This window comes from Chiloscyllium plagiosum, chromosome 13, assembly GCF_004010195.1.
Source record: "Chiloscyllium plagiosum isolate BGI_BamShark_2017 chromosome 13, ASM401019v2, whole genome shotgun sequence".
Classification (NCBI taxonomy): domain Eukaryota; kingdom Metazoa; phylum Chordata; class Chondrichthyes; order Orectolobiformes; family Hemiscylliidae; genus Chiloscyllium; species Chiloscyllium plagiosum.
Genome location: NC_057722.1, coordinates 39447812 through 39467019, shown reverse-complemented (window position 1 = coordinate 39467019; position 19208 = coordinate 39447812). Strand labels below are relative to the sequence as shown.

The 19208-nt window shown below is 39.2% G+C and overlaps 1 protein-coding gene across 2 annotated transcripts in view; it reads left to right on the top strand.

Annotated features, from left to right (window-relative positions):
- LOC122555940 (guanine nucleotide-binding protein subunit beta-4) overlaps positions 1-15356 on the top strand; it is an 88028-nt gene extending 72672 nt beyond the window's left edge. For both annotated transcript variants that reach the window (XM_043702235.1, XM_043702234.1), the window contains exons 8-10: positions 6081-6282; positions 7399-7615; positions 12337-15356. In XM_043702235.1, the coding sequence (XP_043558170.1) occupies positions 6081-6282; positions 7399-7615; positions 12337-12443 (526 nt within the window). In that variant the 3' untranslated portion in view covers positions 12444-15356. The remainder of the gene's footprint in view (positions 1-6080; positions 6283-7398; positions 7616-12336) is intronic.
- Positions 15357-19208: the final 3852 nt, after the last annotated feature.

Below are 19208 nucleotides of genomic sequence, written 5' to 3'. Positions count from 1 at the left end.
GGAAGAGATTATTTTCTATTCTTTCTTTCTGTGCAAGGAAAAATATTTTGGTAAACTGGATGGCTGAGGGCCCCCTGGACTTTCAAACTGGCACAGATTAATTATGGAATGTATTCCCCTTGACTTCCTTACACATATGGTGCACCAAAAGATTGAATTATTCCATAAAATATGGCAGCCCTTCTTGAATTATATAAATACAGATATTTCAGCCATCCTAACAAGGGCTTTTTTTTAATTGAGATGGCGAACCTGGCTGGTCCGGGGCCCATTAGGAGAGGATTCCCACACGAATACGGGTTTTGTTACATTTGATGTTAATACATTCTGAGCATGTATCTCACTACCCAATTTCTATGTTATCCGTTGTTTTTTTTTCTTTCTTTTATTTGAATAATGTAAGAGACTTAATTATACACTCTGGTTAGTTGTAGGTTAGATTAGTAGTTAGTTGAGTTTTGTTTTTTTCTCTCAGTATTTTTCTTTAGTTAAATTTTGGTTATTATTTATTTAAGATTTAATTGTATATCAATGTTTATACTTGGGATTTTTTTTATTTTTATAAACTTGTAAAAATGTTAAATTTTTAATAAAAATATCTTTAAAAAATATATTGAGTGAATCCATAGAATATAAAGGCAGGAGGAGTTTACTTAAGAGATAAATCAGGAGGGCAAAAAGGGGACATGAGATAGCTTTGGCAAATAGAGTTAAGGAGATTCCAAAGGGATTTTACAAATACATTCAGGGCAAAGAGGTAACTAGGGAGAGAATAGGCCCCCCTCAAAGTTCGGCAAAGCCGACCTTTGTGTGGAGCCACAGGAGATGGGGGAGATACTAAACAAGTATTTTGCATCAGTGTTTACTGTGGAAAAGGACATGGAAGATATAGAATGTGGGGAAATAGATGGTGACATCTTGAAAAATGTCCGTATTACAGAGGAGGAAGTGCTGGATATCTTGAAACACACAAGTGGATAAATCTTCAGGACTTGATTAGGTGTACCCAAGAATTCTGTAGGAAGCTAGGGAAGTGATTGCTGGGCCCCTTGCTGACATATTTGTATCATCGATAGTCACAGGTGAGTTGCCAGAAGACTGGAGGTTGGCTAACGTGGTGCCATTATTTAAGAAGGGTGGTAAGGACAAGCCAGGGCACTATAGACCTGTGAGTCTTTCGGTAGTGGGCAAGTTGTTGAAGAGAATCCTGAGGGACAGGATGTACATGTATTTCGAAAGCAAGGACTGATTGGGGATAGTCAGCTTGGCTTCATGATTGAGTTTTTAGAAGAAGTAACAAAGAGGATTGATGGCAGAACGGTGGATGTGAATCTATATGGACTTTAGTAATGTGTTCAGCAGGGTTCACCATGGGAGACAAGTTAGCTAGGTTAGATCTCACGGAATACAGGGAGAGCTAGCCATCTGGATACAGAACTGGCTCAAAGGTAGAAGACCAAAGGGTGGTGGTGGAGGTCACTTTTCAGAATGGAAGCTTGTGACCAGTGGAGTGCCACAAGAATCGGTGCTGGGTCCATTACGTTCCATTATTTATATAAATGATTTGGATATGAGCATAAGAGGTATTGTTAGTAAGTTTGCAAATGACACCAAAATTGGATGTGTAGAGGACAGTGAAGAAGGTGACTTCAGATTACAATGGGATCTTGATCAGATGGGTCAGTGGACTGAGGAACAGCAGATGGAGTTTAATTTAGATAAATGCGAGGTGCTGCATTTTGGAAAAGGAAATCTTAGCAGGACTTATACACTTAATGGTAAGGTCCTAGGGAGTGTTGCTGCACAAAGACACCTTGGAGTGCAGGTTCATAGCTCCTTGAAAGTAGAGTTGCAGGTAGATAGGATAGTGAAGAAGGCATTTGGTATGCTTTCCTTTATTGGTCGAGTGTTGAGTACAGGAGTTGGGAGGTCATGTTGCAGCTGTACAGGACATTGATTAGACCACTGTTGGAATATTGCGGGCAATCTGGTCTCCTTCCTATCGGAAAGATGTTGTGAAACTTGAAAGGGTTCAGAAACGATTTACAAGGATGTTGCCAGGGTTGGAGGATTTGAGCTGTAGGGAGAGATTGACCAGGCTGGTGCTGTTTTCCTTGAACTGTCTGAGGCTGCGGGGTGACCTTATAGACGTTTATAAAATCGAGGGTCATGGATAGGATTAATAGGCAAAGTCTTATCCCTGGGATGGGGGTGTCCAGAATTAGAGGGCATAGGTTTAGGGTGAGGGGGGAAAGATATAAAAGATACCTAAGGGGCAAATCTTTCACACAGAGGATGGTACATGTATGGAATGAGCTGCCAGAGGAAATGGTGGAAGCTAGTGTAATTGCAACATTTTAAATACATTTGGATGGGTATATGAATATGAAGGGTTTAGAGGGATATAGGCTGGGTGCTGGCAGGTTGGACTAGATTTGGGTTGGGATATCTGGTCGGCATGGACGAGTTGGACCGAAGGGTCTGTTTCCGGGCTGTGCATCTCTGACTCTCTGGTCTACCACAGTGGTCTTTACTAAATTTACTAAAATTATTCTGCAATTAAACATATGAAGAATGGGACCCTGAAAAACGTGGTACAAATTTTAGCCTACTTAATTTTCCTTTTGTAATTTCCTTTGAGTAATTTTATACTGATCTCTATTGCTTTTTCAACCCAATTTTTTTCCTGAAGCTTCATATGAAATTGTAGCCCAAAATTAGTCATGTTGCAATAATTGCATTTTAGTTAATCAAAATACACATCATGTATATGCTATGGGGAATGGGGAAACCACTAAATGGTTACATTCTGACAGTTGAGTCTGGTCAGTCCTTTCCCCTTGGTCAAGAGGAGTTGATGTCATAGCCAACAAAAATCTTCATTCAGGTAGTGCTTTTTTTCATTTCCAAGGCTGTTTTAATGTGATAAAACATGCAAAGATAAATATTGACAGAGTCATAGGATGAAATATTTGGTAGCTGACTTTGTAAGATTTTGGAGTGCACTTGAATTGTCAAACCGATATGTTACCATCGTGGACTGAAGTCTGAGGAAGCCCATCTAGTCGTAATTAGTTACATGACCCATTGCAGGTACAAACATATTTTCACAAGTTCTTTAAAATTTAGTAAGTTGATCATAAAGACAAATGAAAAAAAGACTTAATTGAAACACTTTATTGGTGTTTTCAGTGCTCTTAACCTTTTTATGGTGGGCTACTCGTTCAAAACAATGGTTTGACTGGACCACCAGTTTCTTGTTCTGTTCTGCTGTCTCAACATCTGTCTTTTATCATCTTCCTTGTGCATCAAACCACTAAAGCCCAGGCCTTTTTAAACTTTTGCTTACCATTACCCCGGTGCATGTTCAGAGAAACCTTGAACTCTTATTAGTATATAAACAGTTTATGATCAATCTGGGATTGGCTCGGTACTCTATGGCTAATTCTTGATTTGTTCCTTTAAAAGAAATGATCATCTTTAGTGACATCACTTCCTATGTCCCTTCATTAATTTTTATACATGGCAATTATATTTTAAGATTGTCTGTTTTATATGTCTATTTTAGCTTAATTCCAGAAAAAAAGCACCAGTGTTCAATTAATCCATCTACTTAGGTTATGTAGTGTCATCTCCCAATGATGCATCTAAAATTCTGGAAAAAAAATGAGTGTCCTTCAATTACAAGAACTATTTGTGACTCCACAATAATTGTTAATAATTTAGAAAATTGAATTAACCACATCAATTAATAGGCTCATTAAGTACTTTTAAGTTACCATTTTAAAATAAAGTTGTGCTTCAAAAGCATTTTCACATTTGTCACAAAGTAGAAATTGCTGGGGAAATGCAGCAGTTTTGGCAGCATCTGTGGAGAGAAAAATATATAACATTGAGTCCAGTGACCCTTCTTCAGAACTTACTTTTAATCAAGTCAAAACGATTAATTATTGAAAAATAACTAAATCCTACAAGTTAGCTTGGCTTTAAGAATAAATGGAATGATTTAGTAATGGAATTCCAGACTTAGGGTCGAGGTACTCTAGGCATGACCACAATGTTGGGGAGTAGGAAACGGGCAATGTGCAAGAGGCCAGAATTGGTGATGCAGTTCTTTGAAGGTTATAGAACTGGAAGCAGATATAGGGAGGTGTGAGGCAAAAAGGTTTTGATGACTGACATCTGGTGGTAGTTCAGCAAACATATAGGTGATAAATGAGCAGGGCTCTGTGTGGATTTGGCAGCAGAGGTTTTTGGATGTACTCACATTTGTAAATGGTGGAGAATGACATTACCAAAATTACATATCAGTTTTAGAAAAACTGATTGATTGTCAAACTGGAGCACATGAAAATGGTCTTTTTCCAAGATTTTTGATTCAGTCTAAATTTAAGGGAAAAGACTTTGTCTATTTACCCTATCCATGCCCCTCATAATTTTGTAAATCTCTATAAGGCCACCCCTCCGCCTCCGACGCTCCAGGGAAAACAGCACCAGCCTGTTCAGCCTCTTCCTATAGCTCAAATCCTCCAACCCTGGCAACATCTTTCTAAGTAGTTTCTGAACCCTTTCAAGTTTCACAACATCTTTCTGATAGGAAGGAGACCAGAATTGCACGCAATATTCCAACAGTGGCCTAACCAATGTCCTGTACAGCTGCAACATGACCTCCCAACTCCTGTACTCAATACTCTGACCAATAAAGGAAAGCATACCAAGCGTTTTCTTCACTATCCTATCTATCTGCAACTCTACTTTCAAGGAGTGACGAACCTGCACTCCAAGGTGTCTTTGTTCAGCAACACTCCCTAGGACCTTACCATTAAGTGTATGCGTCCTGCTTAGATTTGCTTTTCCAAAATGCAGCACCTCGCATTTATCTGAATTAAACTCCATCTGCCACTTCTCAGCCCATTGGCCCATCTGGTCCAGATCCTGTTGTAATCTGAGGTAACCCTCTTCGCTGTCCACTACACCTCCAATTTTGGTGTCATCTGCAAACTTACTAACTGTACCTCTTATGCTCACATCCAAATCATTTATGTAAATGACAAAAGGTAGAGGACCCAGCACCGATCCTTGTGGCACTCCACTGGTCAAAGAGAAAGATATAAAAGAGATCTAAGTGGCAACTTTTTCACAGAGGGTGGTACGTGTATGGAATGAGCTGCCAGAGGATGTGGTGGAGACTGGTACAATTGCAACATTTAAGAGGCATTTGGATGGGTATATGAATAGGAAGGGTTTGGAGTGATATGGGCCAAGTGTTGGCCGGTGGGACTAGATTGGGTTGGGATATCTGGTTGGCAAGGACGGGTTGGACTGAAGGGTCTGTTTCCATGCTGTACATCTCTATGACTATGACTAAATGTCGGAATAAAACTTTTGGCGGCTGACAGGAAAGCAAGAGAGTTATCAAAAGCATGGATGAGAGTTTTGGCAATAGGAGATTGGAGATGTTAGCCATGTTAAATAGATGTAAGCAGGTCGTCTTTCTCATTGAGTAGGTCACATCAGATGCTGAGATTATAAACAAGTCCTTTTCAGTCCGAAACATTGGCTGTGGGACAGAGAATTCGGTAGAAACAGTTTGTAGTGGAGATGAAGCATTGGCAAGGAAGGTTGGACACAGGACAGTAGCCCGGAACGTTAAAGATGTGATGGTGGAATTTTGAGGGAGCTGGTGATGATAGTGGATTTCAAAGGGAAGAGAGGGAATTGTTTAATATATCAGTTAATTTGGGTGTCATGAAGAAATGTTAGGTGGTGCTCGGACATTTAGTGGCAATAGGGTGGAGAGTGTGGGAATTGGACCTCATGGACAGGCTGAGCTCAAAGAGCATGAGAGGATATCTGAGTGGAATTAGGGAAAGATAGATAAACTTTTTGCGCTATGTCTGTTAACATTCTACTCAATACTACTAGGGTGTCTGTGGGAATGGTCCAGAAACACACACCAACAGATTATCCTCTATTCCACAAAACACATCTGTTGAAGATAAACCTGTAGTTTTATGGAAAACCTACTGCTGGTTTTGTAATACTGATGAAAGCATTAATGCCCATTTTTGTATTTACAGTGCTTTATGGGACATTGAAACTGGCCATCAAACTACCATGTTCACAGGACACACTGGGGATGTCATGAGTCTCACACTTAGTCCTGACATGCGCATTTTTGTTTCTGGTGCTTGTGATGCTTCTGCCAAACTCTGGGATATTAGAGATGGAATGTGCAGACAGTCATTCACTGGGCATGTGTCTGATATTAATGCAGTTTGTGTAAGTATACTTTATTGGTCATTTCAATAACATAGAAGAATTTCTGGGTCTAGACTATGACAACTTTGTCTGAAGGATAATTGTTAAAAATATAAGTAATTTTTAGACTATTTCATTGGTGAAGTCCGTATGATTTGAGCTGACTTTGCATTCGTTTTAAATCAAAAATACATTGTGCATGTTATAAACTACAAGATTAGGGATTTTGAGTCACAAGGATAAATTGGAGAAGCTGTGGCTGTTCTCATCACCGTGGGTGGCACAGTGGTTAGCACTGCTGCCTCACAGCGCCAGAGACCCAGGTTCAATTCCCACCTCAGGCGACTGACTGTCTGGAGTTTGCACATTCTCCCCGTGTCTGCGTGGGTTTCCTCCGGGTGCTCCGGTTTCCTCCCACAGTCCAAAAATGTGCAGGTCAGGTGAATTGGCCATGCTAAATTGCCCGTAGTGTTAGGTGCAGGAGTAAATGTAGGGGAATGGGTCTGGGTGGGTTGCGCTTCGGCAGGTCGGTGTGGACTTGTTGGGCCGAAGGGCCCGTTTTCACACTAAGTAATCTAATCTAATCTAATCTAATCTAAAAAGAAAAGGTTAAGAGGAAATGTTATGGGCATGTTCAAAATCATTATCTGTGAATGCTTGTTGGGGCAATTATTCCCAGTGGAAAAGCTGAGTACTCCTGGACACTAATTTAAAATGAATCATGGAACAGTTGATGGTGACAAAGGGAAATACTTCTGTTTGAAATGTGATTAGCATCTAGAAAGCACTGCCAGAGAGAGAGGTGGAGGTAGTTCCAATTGTGACTTTCTAAAGCAAGTCAAATGAGTAGGACAAATGAATGTATGGAAAAATGTGGGGAAAATCACTGGCCCACAGGAAAAGGTCCAGAGATTGGGATTAACTAAATTGCTCCTGCAGAGAACTGACGTGAACACAACAGACTGATGGCCTCCCTTTGTGTTGTAAACGTTTTATAATTTATGATTGTATGTGAATTCATAATACAAGTAATTACTTTATAATTGGTAACATTGTAATGTAATTTTCTATCTCCACCTCTACAATTCTATTTAACTTAGTTACAATTTGACAAGATATTGTATTGTATTGCCACAGTTCTTCCCTAATGGAAATGCATTTGCCACTGGATCTGATGATGCCACTTGTAGACTGTTTGACCTCCGAGCAGACCAGGAGCTGATGATGTATTCCCATGATAATATTATCTGTGGGATCACATCAGTTGCGTTTTCCAAAAGTGGTCGCCTTCTGTTGGCAGGCTATGATGACTTTAATTGCAATGTTTGGGACTCTTTGAAAGGAGATCGTGCAGGTCAGTAAAACTATAAATGTTTTTTCTTTAGAATAATTTACCATGTCAGCTAAGGGACAATATGATTTAAAACACGAACAAAATTTACCCAAAGGCCTTACAATTTTTTGATGTAGTTGCATATTTTAGCTTATTATCTGGAGCTATGGGGAGACTTGTGAATATTTTACTCCACTGGAACAGCTTCTTCCATCTTCTGTCTTCTATATATGGAAACCTGATGTGTTTTAAAATTTGGAATAAATGTTGGTAGCTGCTTCCTTAAGTGGACCATTACCAGACTCAAAATTGGACCATGCATCCTTTCTACCCAGAATTTCACTGTTCTTGTCCAATATCTGATCATGTCAAAAGGCCAAATGTTATGACAGTGATATGTTTTATGAACTTAGTAATTTCTGTATTTGTTTCATATAATATCTGGACGGAAAGAAATAAAGATGACTGAGTCATTTTAATGTCAGACTTGGCCACACTAATATGCCCCTGACGACAAGCCATCCATGTTCTACCCTTCATGAACTTGAAGTCATCCAAATCCCCATGTGTTCTTACTCCTAACAAATCCAGTACATAAGTCATCTCTGTTCACTGGCTTAGGGTTAAATAACATCTTGATTTAAAAGTTTCCATCTTTGTTTTCAAATCCTTCCTTAGCCTTATTGTTCCCTATTTCTATTTCCAGCCCACCATGTTGTGATAGCTGCATTCTTCTAATTCTAATTTCTTGAATGTCTCTTATTTTTAATTATTCTGCCATTGATATGGGCCAGGAGCAGGCAAGTGTAACTAGTTTAGTTCGGAATTATGTTGGTCTGGACTAGTTGGACCAAAGGGTCTGTTTCCATGCTGTATGACTCCATGGTGGCCTTGACTTCAGCTGTCTAAATCCTATGCTCTGGCTTTCCTTCCTCAGCACCTCAATTTTGCTTTCCAACATTAATATGCTGCTTGAATCATACCCCTAACAAAATTGTAGTTAACTGCCCTAATAGCTCCTATTTGGTTTGGTGTCATAGTTTTAGTGCCCCTGGAATTTTTTGAGGATGTCACCAGTAGAATAGATAAGTGAGAACAAGTGGATGTATTGTATTTGGATATTCAGAAGGATTTTGATAAGCATAAGCAGTTAGTGGACAACGTTACAACACTTGGAATAGAGGCAGTGTATTAGCATGGCTTGAGAATTGTTTGACAGGAAGGAAATAGGGAGCAAATGAATGAGTCTTTTTCTCTGATAACAGTAGTGACGAGTGGTGTCTGCAGAGGTCAGTTTGGCCTCCAGTTATTCTCAATACATATAAATGACCTGGATGAGGGAACCAAATGCAAGATTTACAAGTTTACTGATGGTACTAAACTGGATGGGATTTAGAGTTGTAAGGAGGAGTCAACAAGGCTTCAAGGCGATTTAGACAAGTTGAATGATTCGGGGCAAACATAGCAGGTGCAGTACAATGAAGCTAACTGTAAAGTTTCACACTTTGTTGTCAAAAACAGACTGGAAATTATTATTTAAATGATGATATATTGGGAAGTGTGGCTTTACAAAAGGTTCTAGGTGAAGTTATACACCATGTGATAGAAACAAGTATGTAGGTGCAATAAACAATTAGGAAGGCAAATGATATATTAGCATCAGATACAAAAGGATTTGAGTTCAGAAATAGTGATGTCTTACTGTAGTTGTACAGGGCCTTATGAGACCACACCTAGACTATTGTTGGTTTAACTCTAACTCAGGATGTGCTTACTTATTTGAGTCCTTGGATGAGGGGTCACAGTCTCAGGATATGGGGTTGCTTCTTTATGATTTGAGATGAAAATTTTCTTCACTCAAAGAATTGTGAACTGGTGGAATTTTCCACCATAAGGCTTGAAGCCAAAGTCACTGAGAAAGAGAATTTCCAGATTTTAAATGTGTCTAGGGATTTGGGGAAGAAAGCAGGGATATAACATAAGATCTAATTAAATGGTGAAGCAGGCTCAAAGAGTCAGATAGGCTCCTGCTCGTTGTTTCTATGTTTCACAGAACTGGAAACTAAAATCAATTTTTCCTCCACTTTGGAATCTAAGTTCTCAAATTATAATCTATTACGAGCATACTTTATACAAAAGTGGGGAAATAGCCAGGTACATTCCACCACGTTTGCAGTTATCTCTCATGTTTCCTTGGGTTCTTTCCTAAATTTTAGTTTTACAGCTTTGCCTAAACTAGAGATTGTGGGCATTCAGTGATGCACAAAGTTCTGAAGATTGTCTGCATGGACATTTAGAGCTGGAAATGTGTTGCTGGAAAAGCGCAGCAGGTCAGGCAGCATCCAGGGAACAGGAGAATCGACGTTTCGGGCATAAGCCCTTCTTCAGGAAGCCCTGAAGAAGGGCTTATGCCCGAAACGTCGATTCTCCTGTTCCCTGGATGCTGCCTGACCTGCTGCGCTTTTCCAGCAACACATTTCCAGCTCTGATCTCCAGCATCTGCAGACCTCACTTTCTCCTGCATGGACATTTATAAAGCTTTGACAAGGTTCTGTATGATAGACTGTTTAGTACAGTTTGATCACATGGAATTCAGGGAGAGCTTGTCAGTTGGATACAAAATTGGCTTGACGGTAGGAGACAGGGTGGAGTGTTGGTTTTTGGACTGGAGGCCAGTGACCAGCGGTGGTCCATAGGGATCTACCGTTTATAGGGATCTATCATTTATTTATATAAATGATTTGGATGTGAATTTAGGAGGCATAGTTCATAAATTTGTGGATGACACCAAAATTGATGATATAGTTGATACTGAAGAATGTTATCTAATAGTACAAGGGGAGCTTGATCAATTGGACTAAAGAGTAACAAATGGAGTTTAATTTGGATAAATGTGAGATATTGCATTTTGGTAAAAACAAACCAGAGCAGAACTGAGACAGTTAATGATAGGGCCCTGGGTAGTGTTGTCGAACAGCGACCTAGGGGGTTCAGGTACATAATTCATTTGAAAGTTGTGTCACAGGTGGATACCAACATTTAGCACACCTACCTTCATTGCTTAGACCATTGAGTACAAGAGTTGGGACATCATGTTGCACTTGTACAGGGTGTTAGCGAGGCCACTTTTGGAGTACTATATACCAGTCTGGTTGCCCCGCTGTAGGAAAGATGTTATTAAACTGGTGAGAATTCGGCAAAGATTTACCAGGATGTTGCTGGAACTAGAGGGTTTGAGTAGGGGATAGGCTGGGAATTTTTTTTTTTAAAACTAGATTGTAGAAGTTGTAGAGTCAGTTTCCATTATTTATGTATGACCCTAAGTGTGGTCATTTATGAGTGGTCATCATGAAAATTAACCATTATTATTCTAAGCATCCACTTGACTTACTATCTGTTGGCGAGGAAGCTTTCCACCTTTGCCTGATCTACACGCACTTAACTTCAATCCTGCGCCATGTGGCTGTCTGCCATTTAATTGCTGGAAGAATTGCTATAAAACACAAGCCAACTGACACCACAAAGTATCCATGCTGTGCTTATGTTGGAAGAGCTGGAAATGTGTTGGTGGAAAAGCGCAGCAGGTCAGGCAGCATCCAGGGAACAGGAGAATCGACGTTTCGGGCATAAGCCCTTCTTCAGGAGGGCTTCCTGAAGAAGGGCTTATGCCCGAAACGTCGATTCTCCTGTTCCCTGGATGCTGCCTGACCTGCTGCGCTTTTCCACCAACACATTTCCAGCTCTGATCTCCAGCATCTGCAGACCTCACTTTCTCCTCCCTTATGTTGGAAGAGTCCAGACACAAAAATGTTGCTTGACTGATGTGTTGCATTTTCATATTTTTTATTACTGGATATGTTCTGTCTCACCTGCAGAATAGAATGTATGGGGCTAGACAAGGTTGTTTCACAGTTGGATGACTCTAGTCTTGATATGCCATTGAGTCTCTTGATTATTCATTATAAAATTAGTGGTACTGCTTACTGCCAGTAATTTCACCATATTCATTTTGCATAGTTAGGTCAAAAATTTATTACCTTGATAGCTGAGGTGTTATAACCTTTGTTTAGATTCCCTACAGTTCAGCCCAACAAGTCCACACCGACCCTCTGAAGAGTAACCTACCCAGACCCATTCCCCAACCCTATACTGACACCTGACTAATGCACCTAACATTATGGGCAATTTAGCATGGCCAATTCACCTGATCGGCACATCTTTGGATTGTGGGAGGATGCCCACGCAGACATAGGGAGGATGTGCAAACTCCACACAGTCACGCAAGGCGGGAATTGAACCCGGTTCCCTGGCACTGTGAGGCAGCAGTGCTAACCACTGAGCCACCGTACCACCCTTTGAGCAACTAGAAATGGGCAATTGCAGAACTCTTCAAAAATGAGTTATTAAAACTTATTCAATGGCTATTTAACAGCTTGGTTAAATATTCTAACACTTTCCAAAGTCAGTGATTATGGATTTGTTGATGTTATCCATATTTTGAAAATTAATTATTATACATACCCAAGGTGGAGTCATAACAATTTATAGCATAGATGGATAACCTGAATAAATTAGATTTCAGAGTAGTTGCTAGCAGAGCTAAGTGCATATTATTGTATTGGTAAAGGATGAAATATAATTAAAACATTATTATAATGCTTTTAACACTAAAGCTTTAGTTGTTAATCTTGGAATTTAAAATTGCTTTGTTTCATTTGTCTTTTCTTCCCGTCTTCCTCTAGGCGTGCTTCCTGGACATGACAATCGTGTCAGTTGTTTAGGTATCACTGATGATGGAATGGCTGTAGCAACAGGATCATGGGACAGTTTCCTAAAGATCTGGAATTGAAGAAATGTCACCTGAATACCATTCATTGAGACTGGGCTGCCTAAGATGCAGTTAATGGCAATGAAATAACATTCTTTTTATCTAGTATTTACAGGTGATTTTTTTTTTCTATCATTGAATACAGCTGTATAACAAGGCTTCTGTAAAGTAGGCAAATCTACCAGGAACATATCCTGACAACTGCGAAATTTAAGAAGGGGCTAGCACTAAACTATGTTGGCTCGAAAAATATTTCAAACTAACCATTGTTTAGTTTTAATGGCTGAATTATTTGGAGGGTTTATTGGTTGCTCTAAATCTGCTAACTGTATTGTTTTGTACATATGGAATGTACACATTCTAGCAGCTAATCATGTAAAAATCACATTTTTAAAACTAGGTTTTTAGCCTGTTTTTTAGACATCACAGTTTGACTCCAGTGATGGATAAATTGATTGCTGTTGGCATTTTATTTCTTGTGAATTAACTTATTGTGAAAATAACTTTGGTTGTATGTATGCACATTTTTTGCTGCAGTTTTTAAATTATAAAAAACATTCCACCTGTATGCTTTATTTTGTAAATGCATTTGCACTGTTTAACTATACACAGATGTTCAGCAGCAGGATCCATTGTTAAAATTACACAATTTACAAGATGTTCATGAACCATTTGTGATAACACTTATCTGATACATTGCACCCAGAACAGAACACCCCCTCCCAAAAAAATCACTAGTTTATGGCGACCATTACGGCAGCTCACAGGTCTCTGCAGGATCTTTCTCACTTTATCTGTGAAAGGTAGTATCTAGACATTGATAGGTCAAATAAAATCATTATTCTGCCTAATACTCTGAAATAGTACCATTACACACATGATCAAGAGACAAACTTTTTCTGCATTCCTTCCCTCCAACCAGCTACCACCCAAAAAAACTTTGTTTTCAATAATGTGCGATTGAAGTGGCACTTTCCCTGATTCATATAGTGAATTTACTTGCTGATCTATTGGTGGGGGGGGGGGGGTGGTTTCAAAAATAATTATCTTCCTCTCTAAATGTCAGTGTATGTAGACTTCTTAATATAATAAATAGCCTTTCTCTCACATGGCTTGAATGACAATTTAGGAGGAAAATAGTTTCTTCAATCACCAAATCATTTTGAAGCATGAGTAATTACAACTGAACATGAAGCCTGTTGTTTACATTGCAATTTATTGGCTTTGCTTCAAAATCAATTGCAACAAGAGAAGTTCTGAGGGTCACTCAACCCAAAACATAACTAATTTCTCTCCACAGATACTACCAGACCTGCTGAGTTTTTCCAACAATTTCTATTTCTGTCTGATTTACAACATCCACAGTTCTGTTTTTATCAGTTTTGAATTGTGGTTTTAGAATGTCATGACTAGCCCCTTCAAAGTTGTTGACCAATCTTGTGTAATCTGAAAGATATAAACTACATAAATCTAGTAGCTCTCTTTCCTAAAGATACCGATGTTATTGGTGCATCAATATAACAAAGTGCATTGTTTTGAAGTCAGTTTTAAAGCTTTGGGACCAACAAACACTAAACAGGTTTATGCAGAAGTAATCTGCTTCCTCCAATACAGCAGCTTTGAACGAACTTTTCTTTTACGAATATCAATAATTTGTGCTGTTCCTTAAAGTCAGGCCAGTATTATCTTTTGCAGGTGCATTGAAAATTTAAATTGCCTTTAGACAAGTTTATTGTAATAACTTTCAATTCAGTAAAGACCCTAATTATTTCCATCATGATAAATATTTTGATTAGATACACTTATTTAATCCATATTACCTGGAAGAGCTGAGTTTGAAAGCATTATGTAATTAATTTGGACAACAAGATGAAGCATTTAGTTTAAATTGTTTAAATGTTGTGAAGCATTTGATTAAAATCAATGTGTCATAGATTCAAGTATAGAACTTCAGCTTGAAGTGTATATTTTTGACCTGGAGGTTTTCAAATAGGCTTTTAACTTTTAAAATTACTATAAATTATTAGCCATACTTTGAAACAAATAATTACTTAACTCTGAGTATTATATATACACTATAGCCCAAGTATAAAACCAACTTAATGGCTTAAGTAATCAGTGTCATGCCTTTTGGTTTTTGAAGTCTGTAGTCTAGCAAATTGTACAGCTAACGATTGCTTGGCTTAACTTGTCTAGGATGAACTATGGCTTTGCACGTGGGTTTGTATGCCCTGCAGCAAATGGTGCAAATGCAAGCTTGTTGAGTGAGCAGTTAAGTTTGAATCAGTTTAACATTAAATATTGAAAAACCTGGGTATTGCCAATTTAGATATCCACCTTGAAAGTGGAAATGTGCACTTATGATTTTGATTGCAATGCATAAACTTTAGTTTAAGTGCATTGCTTTGGGGGACATCTGGAGATTCAGGATAGAAATTATATCTTGGATCCAATTAGTTGTACTCTGAAGCAAACCAACAAAAACAATGCCCTGAGCCTTCCAGAGTGGATATCTACAGTGTAAAATAATGTCTGGAATATACATGCAGTTTTGTGTAACTTGCTATCAAATTCAGTAGTAAAATTATTGGTCTGAAGTGCAAAACCAGTTGTTCAGCCTGTATAATACAGAACTTTAGGTGTTTAAACATTTTTCTCTGGTTACAGTATTCACACCAATTTTGTAATACTGGACTGCCTTTGGATTTTGTATCAAAATAAGAATATTAAGTTTTCTTGGCAGCCAATAAAACCAGCAACTTGTGCCATGTGTTTTCTTCTGTTGTGCTACTGTATAAAATATGAAATTATCTTCACTTTGTATCTTTATCGTCTGATTCACATCAACTTCCTTTGTATTTGTACAGTGGCTCAGTGAAACTAATGTTGCGATAAATTGATTGTAACTGATAAAAATGCTTTTAACCAAGTCTATTACAAGACTGTCTTTGTGTGACATTAAGGTTCCCCTGCACATTATTTATAGATCCATCTAAAATACCATGTCTGTAAAGATATGGTCACTCAATGTTTGGCTATACCTACACTCAAGGACAGCAGCAATTCAAGAAGGCAACTTGCCATTGCCACTAAAGAATTTTAACAAAATGAAGGCTGCCACTTTTACTCATTTGCTTTAGTTCAATTTTGTGTAAATTCATTTGTCAAGATTCACTGCTTTTAAGAAAAATACAAATACAAGGTTTCTGAAGATAAGATCCTTCTATAGAAACCTGCAGAATGAAAACTTTGAACCTGTTTGAGCTTTCATACCCTAGAAGCCCTGGGCAATTGGAATAATCTGCATCGAGCTTTCAAAAGTAGAAGCAAGAGTAGGCCGATTGGCCCTTCGAACCTGCTGTCCCTTTCAATATGATCACGATTGATCTTCTCTCTACACCATATTCCCACTTTCTCTCCATACCCCTTGATGCCTTTATATCTCAATCTATCATAGACTCATCCAGCATGCTTTTCGGCATCTTTAACGTTGAGTTATCTTTGCTTTATTTTGCATTATGATCTCATTCATTTTCCACCCTTGCTTTTTCAGTCTTTCATTCCTATGGCTGTTGCCTCCTCTGTCATCTTACTCAGGTTCGCACCATACTGCCACTATAGTTTAAATCTTCCCAAACAGCACTACTAAATAGTATTACCCCTAAAGTCCCAGGAATCTGAATCCCTCCCTCCACTCTTTCTTCAGCCATGTATGCATGAGATATATTCTATTATCTTGACAAGCACATAGGCACTGGTAGTAATTCTGATAGAGTACTGTTGAGGTCCTTTCTTAAATTTGTCCTAATTCCCTATGCTTAGCTTGCAGGATCTCATCCATTTTGTTTTACCTGTCATTGGTATTGGTATCAATAGCCACTGGCAGTTCACCTCCTCCAAGCCACTCTTGATCCTGGCACCGTGGAGGCGTTGTACCCTGGAATCCCTTTTGCAGTTGCAGAAATTAACTCTGATTAAAGACTCTCCTTGCAGTAAGGATTTGCTGAGACCTTTGAGTAAAGGAATTGGGATTTATGTTGGGGTTGTACTGAATGTTGGTGAGGCCTCTTCTGGAACACTGTCCAGCTTTGGTCTCCCTATCGCAGAAAGGATATTAAAATATAAAATAATAAAGGGTTTAGATAAGGTGAATGGCAAGTGTCTTTTCCCTACAAGACTACAGAGCATTTTTTTAAGGTTCGAGGAAAAAAAATTTTAAAGATGTGGGCAATTTCTTTTGTTTTACACAGCATGGTTTTTATATGGAATGAACATCCACAGGAAGTGGTGGATATGGATATAGTTACAACATTTAAAAGACATTTAAATTAATACCTAAATAAGAAATGTTTGGTGGGATATGAACCAAGCACAGGCAGGTGAGATTAGTTCAGTTTGGAATTACAGTTGGTATGGATTGTTGTACCAAAGGGTCAGTTTCTGTGCTCTTTGACTCTGTGACTGCCTTATGAAGAAAGGCTAGAAATGCTAGGCCTGTATCTGGAGTTTAGAGGAGTCAGAGGTAATTTAGTTAAAACCTGTAAAATCCGGAGGGGACTTGACCAGATGAACACTGAAAGCATATGATCAACCATAAGCTAAAGGAGCAAAATTAATCAAATGGCCGAGGCCTGAATGGACTACGGCCATTGTGTTTCTCAGTGCCATTCCACTGCCTTCTCCCTGTAAGTCTTGAAGCCCTTAATAATCAAGAACCTATCTCTATCTTATAAATGACGACTTGGCCTTCACAAGCCTCTGCAGCAGAGTTCTGCTAATTTACCACCCTCTGCCTGAAGAAGTTCCTCCTTTTCAATTCTAAAGGGTTGCTGCTTCACTGAGGCTGGTATCCTCAGGTCGTAGTCCTTCCTCTTAGTAGAAATATCTCCACACTTTATCCAGGCCTCTCAGTATTCTGCAAGTTTCAATGAGATAGCTACCCCCATCCTTCTAAACTCCAAAGTACAGATCCAAAGTCCTTAAATGCTCCTTGTGACATGCTGTTCAGCCCTTGCATTCTTATAAATATCCTCTGGACACCCTCCAATGCCAGAACAACCTTCCTTAGATATGGGGGCCCAAAACTGCTCACCCTATTCCAAATGTGGTCTGACCAGATCCTCATTCAGCATCGGCAGTTCATCCCTGCTTTTAGAGGTGCTTTAGCCCTTGAAATGAATGTTAACATTACATTTGCCTTCCTAACTGCCAACTGAACCTCCCATTAACCTTAATAAAATCCTGAATTAAGACTCCCAAGTCCCTTTGTGCTTCAGATTTCCGAAGATTTTCCTCTTAGAAAATAGTCTACACCTCTTCTTCCTACCAATGTGCATAATCTCTCACTTTCCCACTTTGCATTCTGTCATTTCTTTGCCCACTCTTGGCCTGCCCAAATCCATCAGCAACCTACCCACTTCCTCAGCATAATCTGTCTCTCCACCTATCTTTGTGTTATCCGAAAACTTAATGCCCTCAAGTTCCTTTGCCCAGATTGGTCGTCTATAATGTAAATGATTATGATACCAACACAGATCCCTGCAGAATTCCACTAGTCACTGGTTACCATCCTGACAAAGACCCCCCCCCCCCCGCCTTAATCCCTACTCTCTGCCTTCTGCCAGTCAGCCAATCTTCTATCCATGCCAGCACCTTGCCTTAACACCATGGACTTATTTTATTTAGCAGCCTCCTTTGTGGCACCTTGTCAAAGGCCTTCTGGAAATCCAAGTAGATTACTTTCACTAGGTCTCCTTTGTACGTTACTTCCTCAAAGAATTCTAACAGATTTGTCAGGTGTGATCTCCCCTTGCTGAAGCTGTGCTGACTCAGCCCAATTTTACCATGCATTTCCAAGTATTCTGAAGCCTTATCCTTACTCTTGGACTCTAAAATCTTACCAATGATGGAGGTCAGGCTAACTGCCCTATAGTTTGTTGTCTTCTGCTTCCTTTCCTCCTTTAACACTGATGCTACATTAGCCATTTTCCAGTCTGTCTGACTTCAGGTGATTCCTGAAAGCTCACCACCAGTTTCTAATATCTCAGCTATCTTCTTCAGTATGGTTTGGTGTAGTCCATCCAGTCCAAGTAATTTATTCACCTTCAGATCCTTCAGCTGTGCCCTGAGTCATGAAGTTCTGATGGTGTTTAGCACTGTGAAAACTGATGAAAGATACCCGTTAACTTTGAGTGTCTTTCTTTGGTCCCAAATGCTACTTCTCCAGCCTAAAGTTTCCAGCAGTCCAATGTCCACTCTTGCCTCTCTCTTGACTTTCACATATCTATAATAACTTGCCATTTTCTTATGTATTACCACCTAGCTTATCCTCATATTTCATCTTCTCCCACACTTTTTTAGTTGTCCTCTGCTAGCTTTTATATACATCTTAATCCTTTGGTTTCCAACTAATCTTCACCACATTTTATGCTTTTACTTTTGCTTTTATGCTGTCCCAGACTTCTCTTTTTAGTCATGGTTGCCTTGTCCTCCTCTTAGTATATTTCTTCTACTTTGGGATGAATTTCTGCTGTGCCTCCCCAACAGAAATTCCTGCCATTGCTGCTCCCTCATATCTTTGTAGTTACCTTTACGCAATTGTAATGGTGTTGCATCTGATTCCAACTTCTCCCCCTCAAACTGCAGGGTGAATTCTATCAAATTATGATACTGTCCCCCTGGGGTTCCTTCACTATAAACTCCCCCATCACACAGCGTCAAATCCAGAATTACCTGTTCCCTAGTGGACTCTATCACAAGCTGCTCCAAAAAAAAAAATCACTTCAT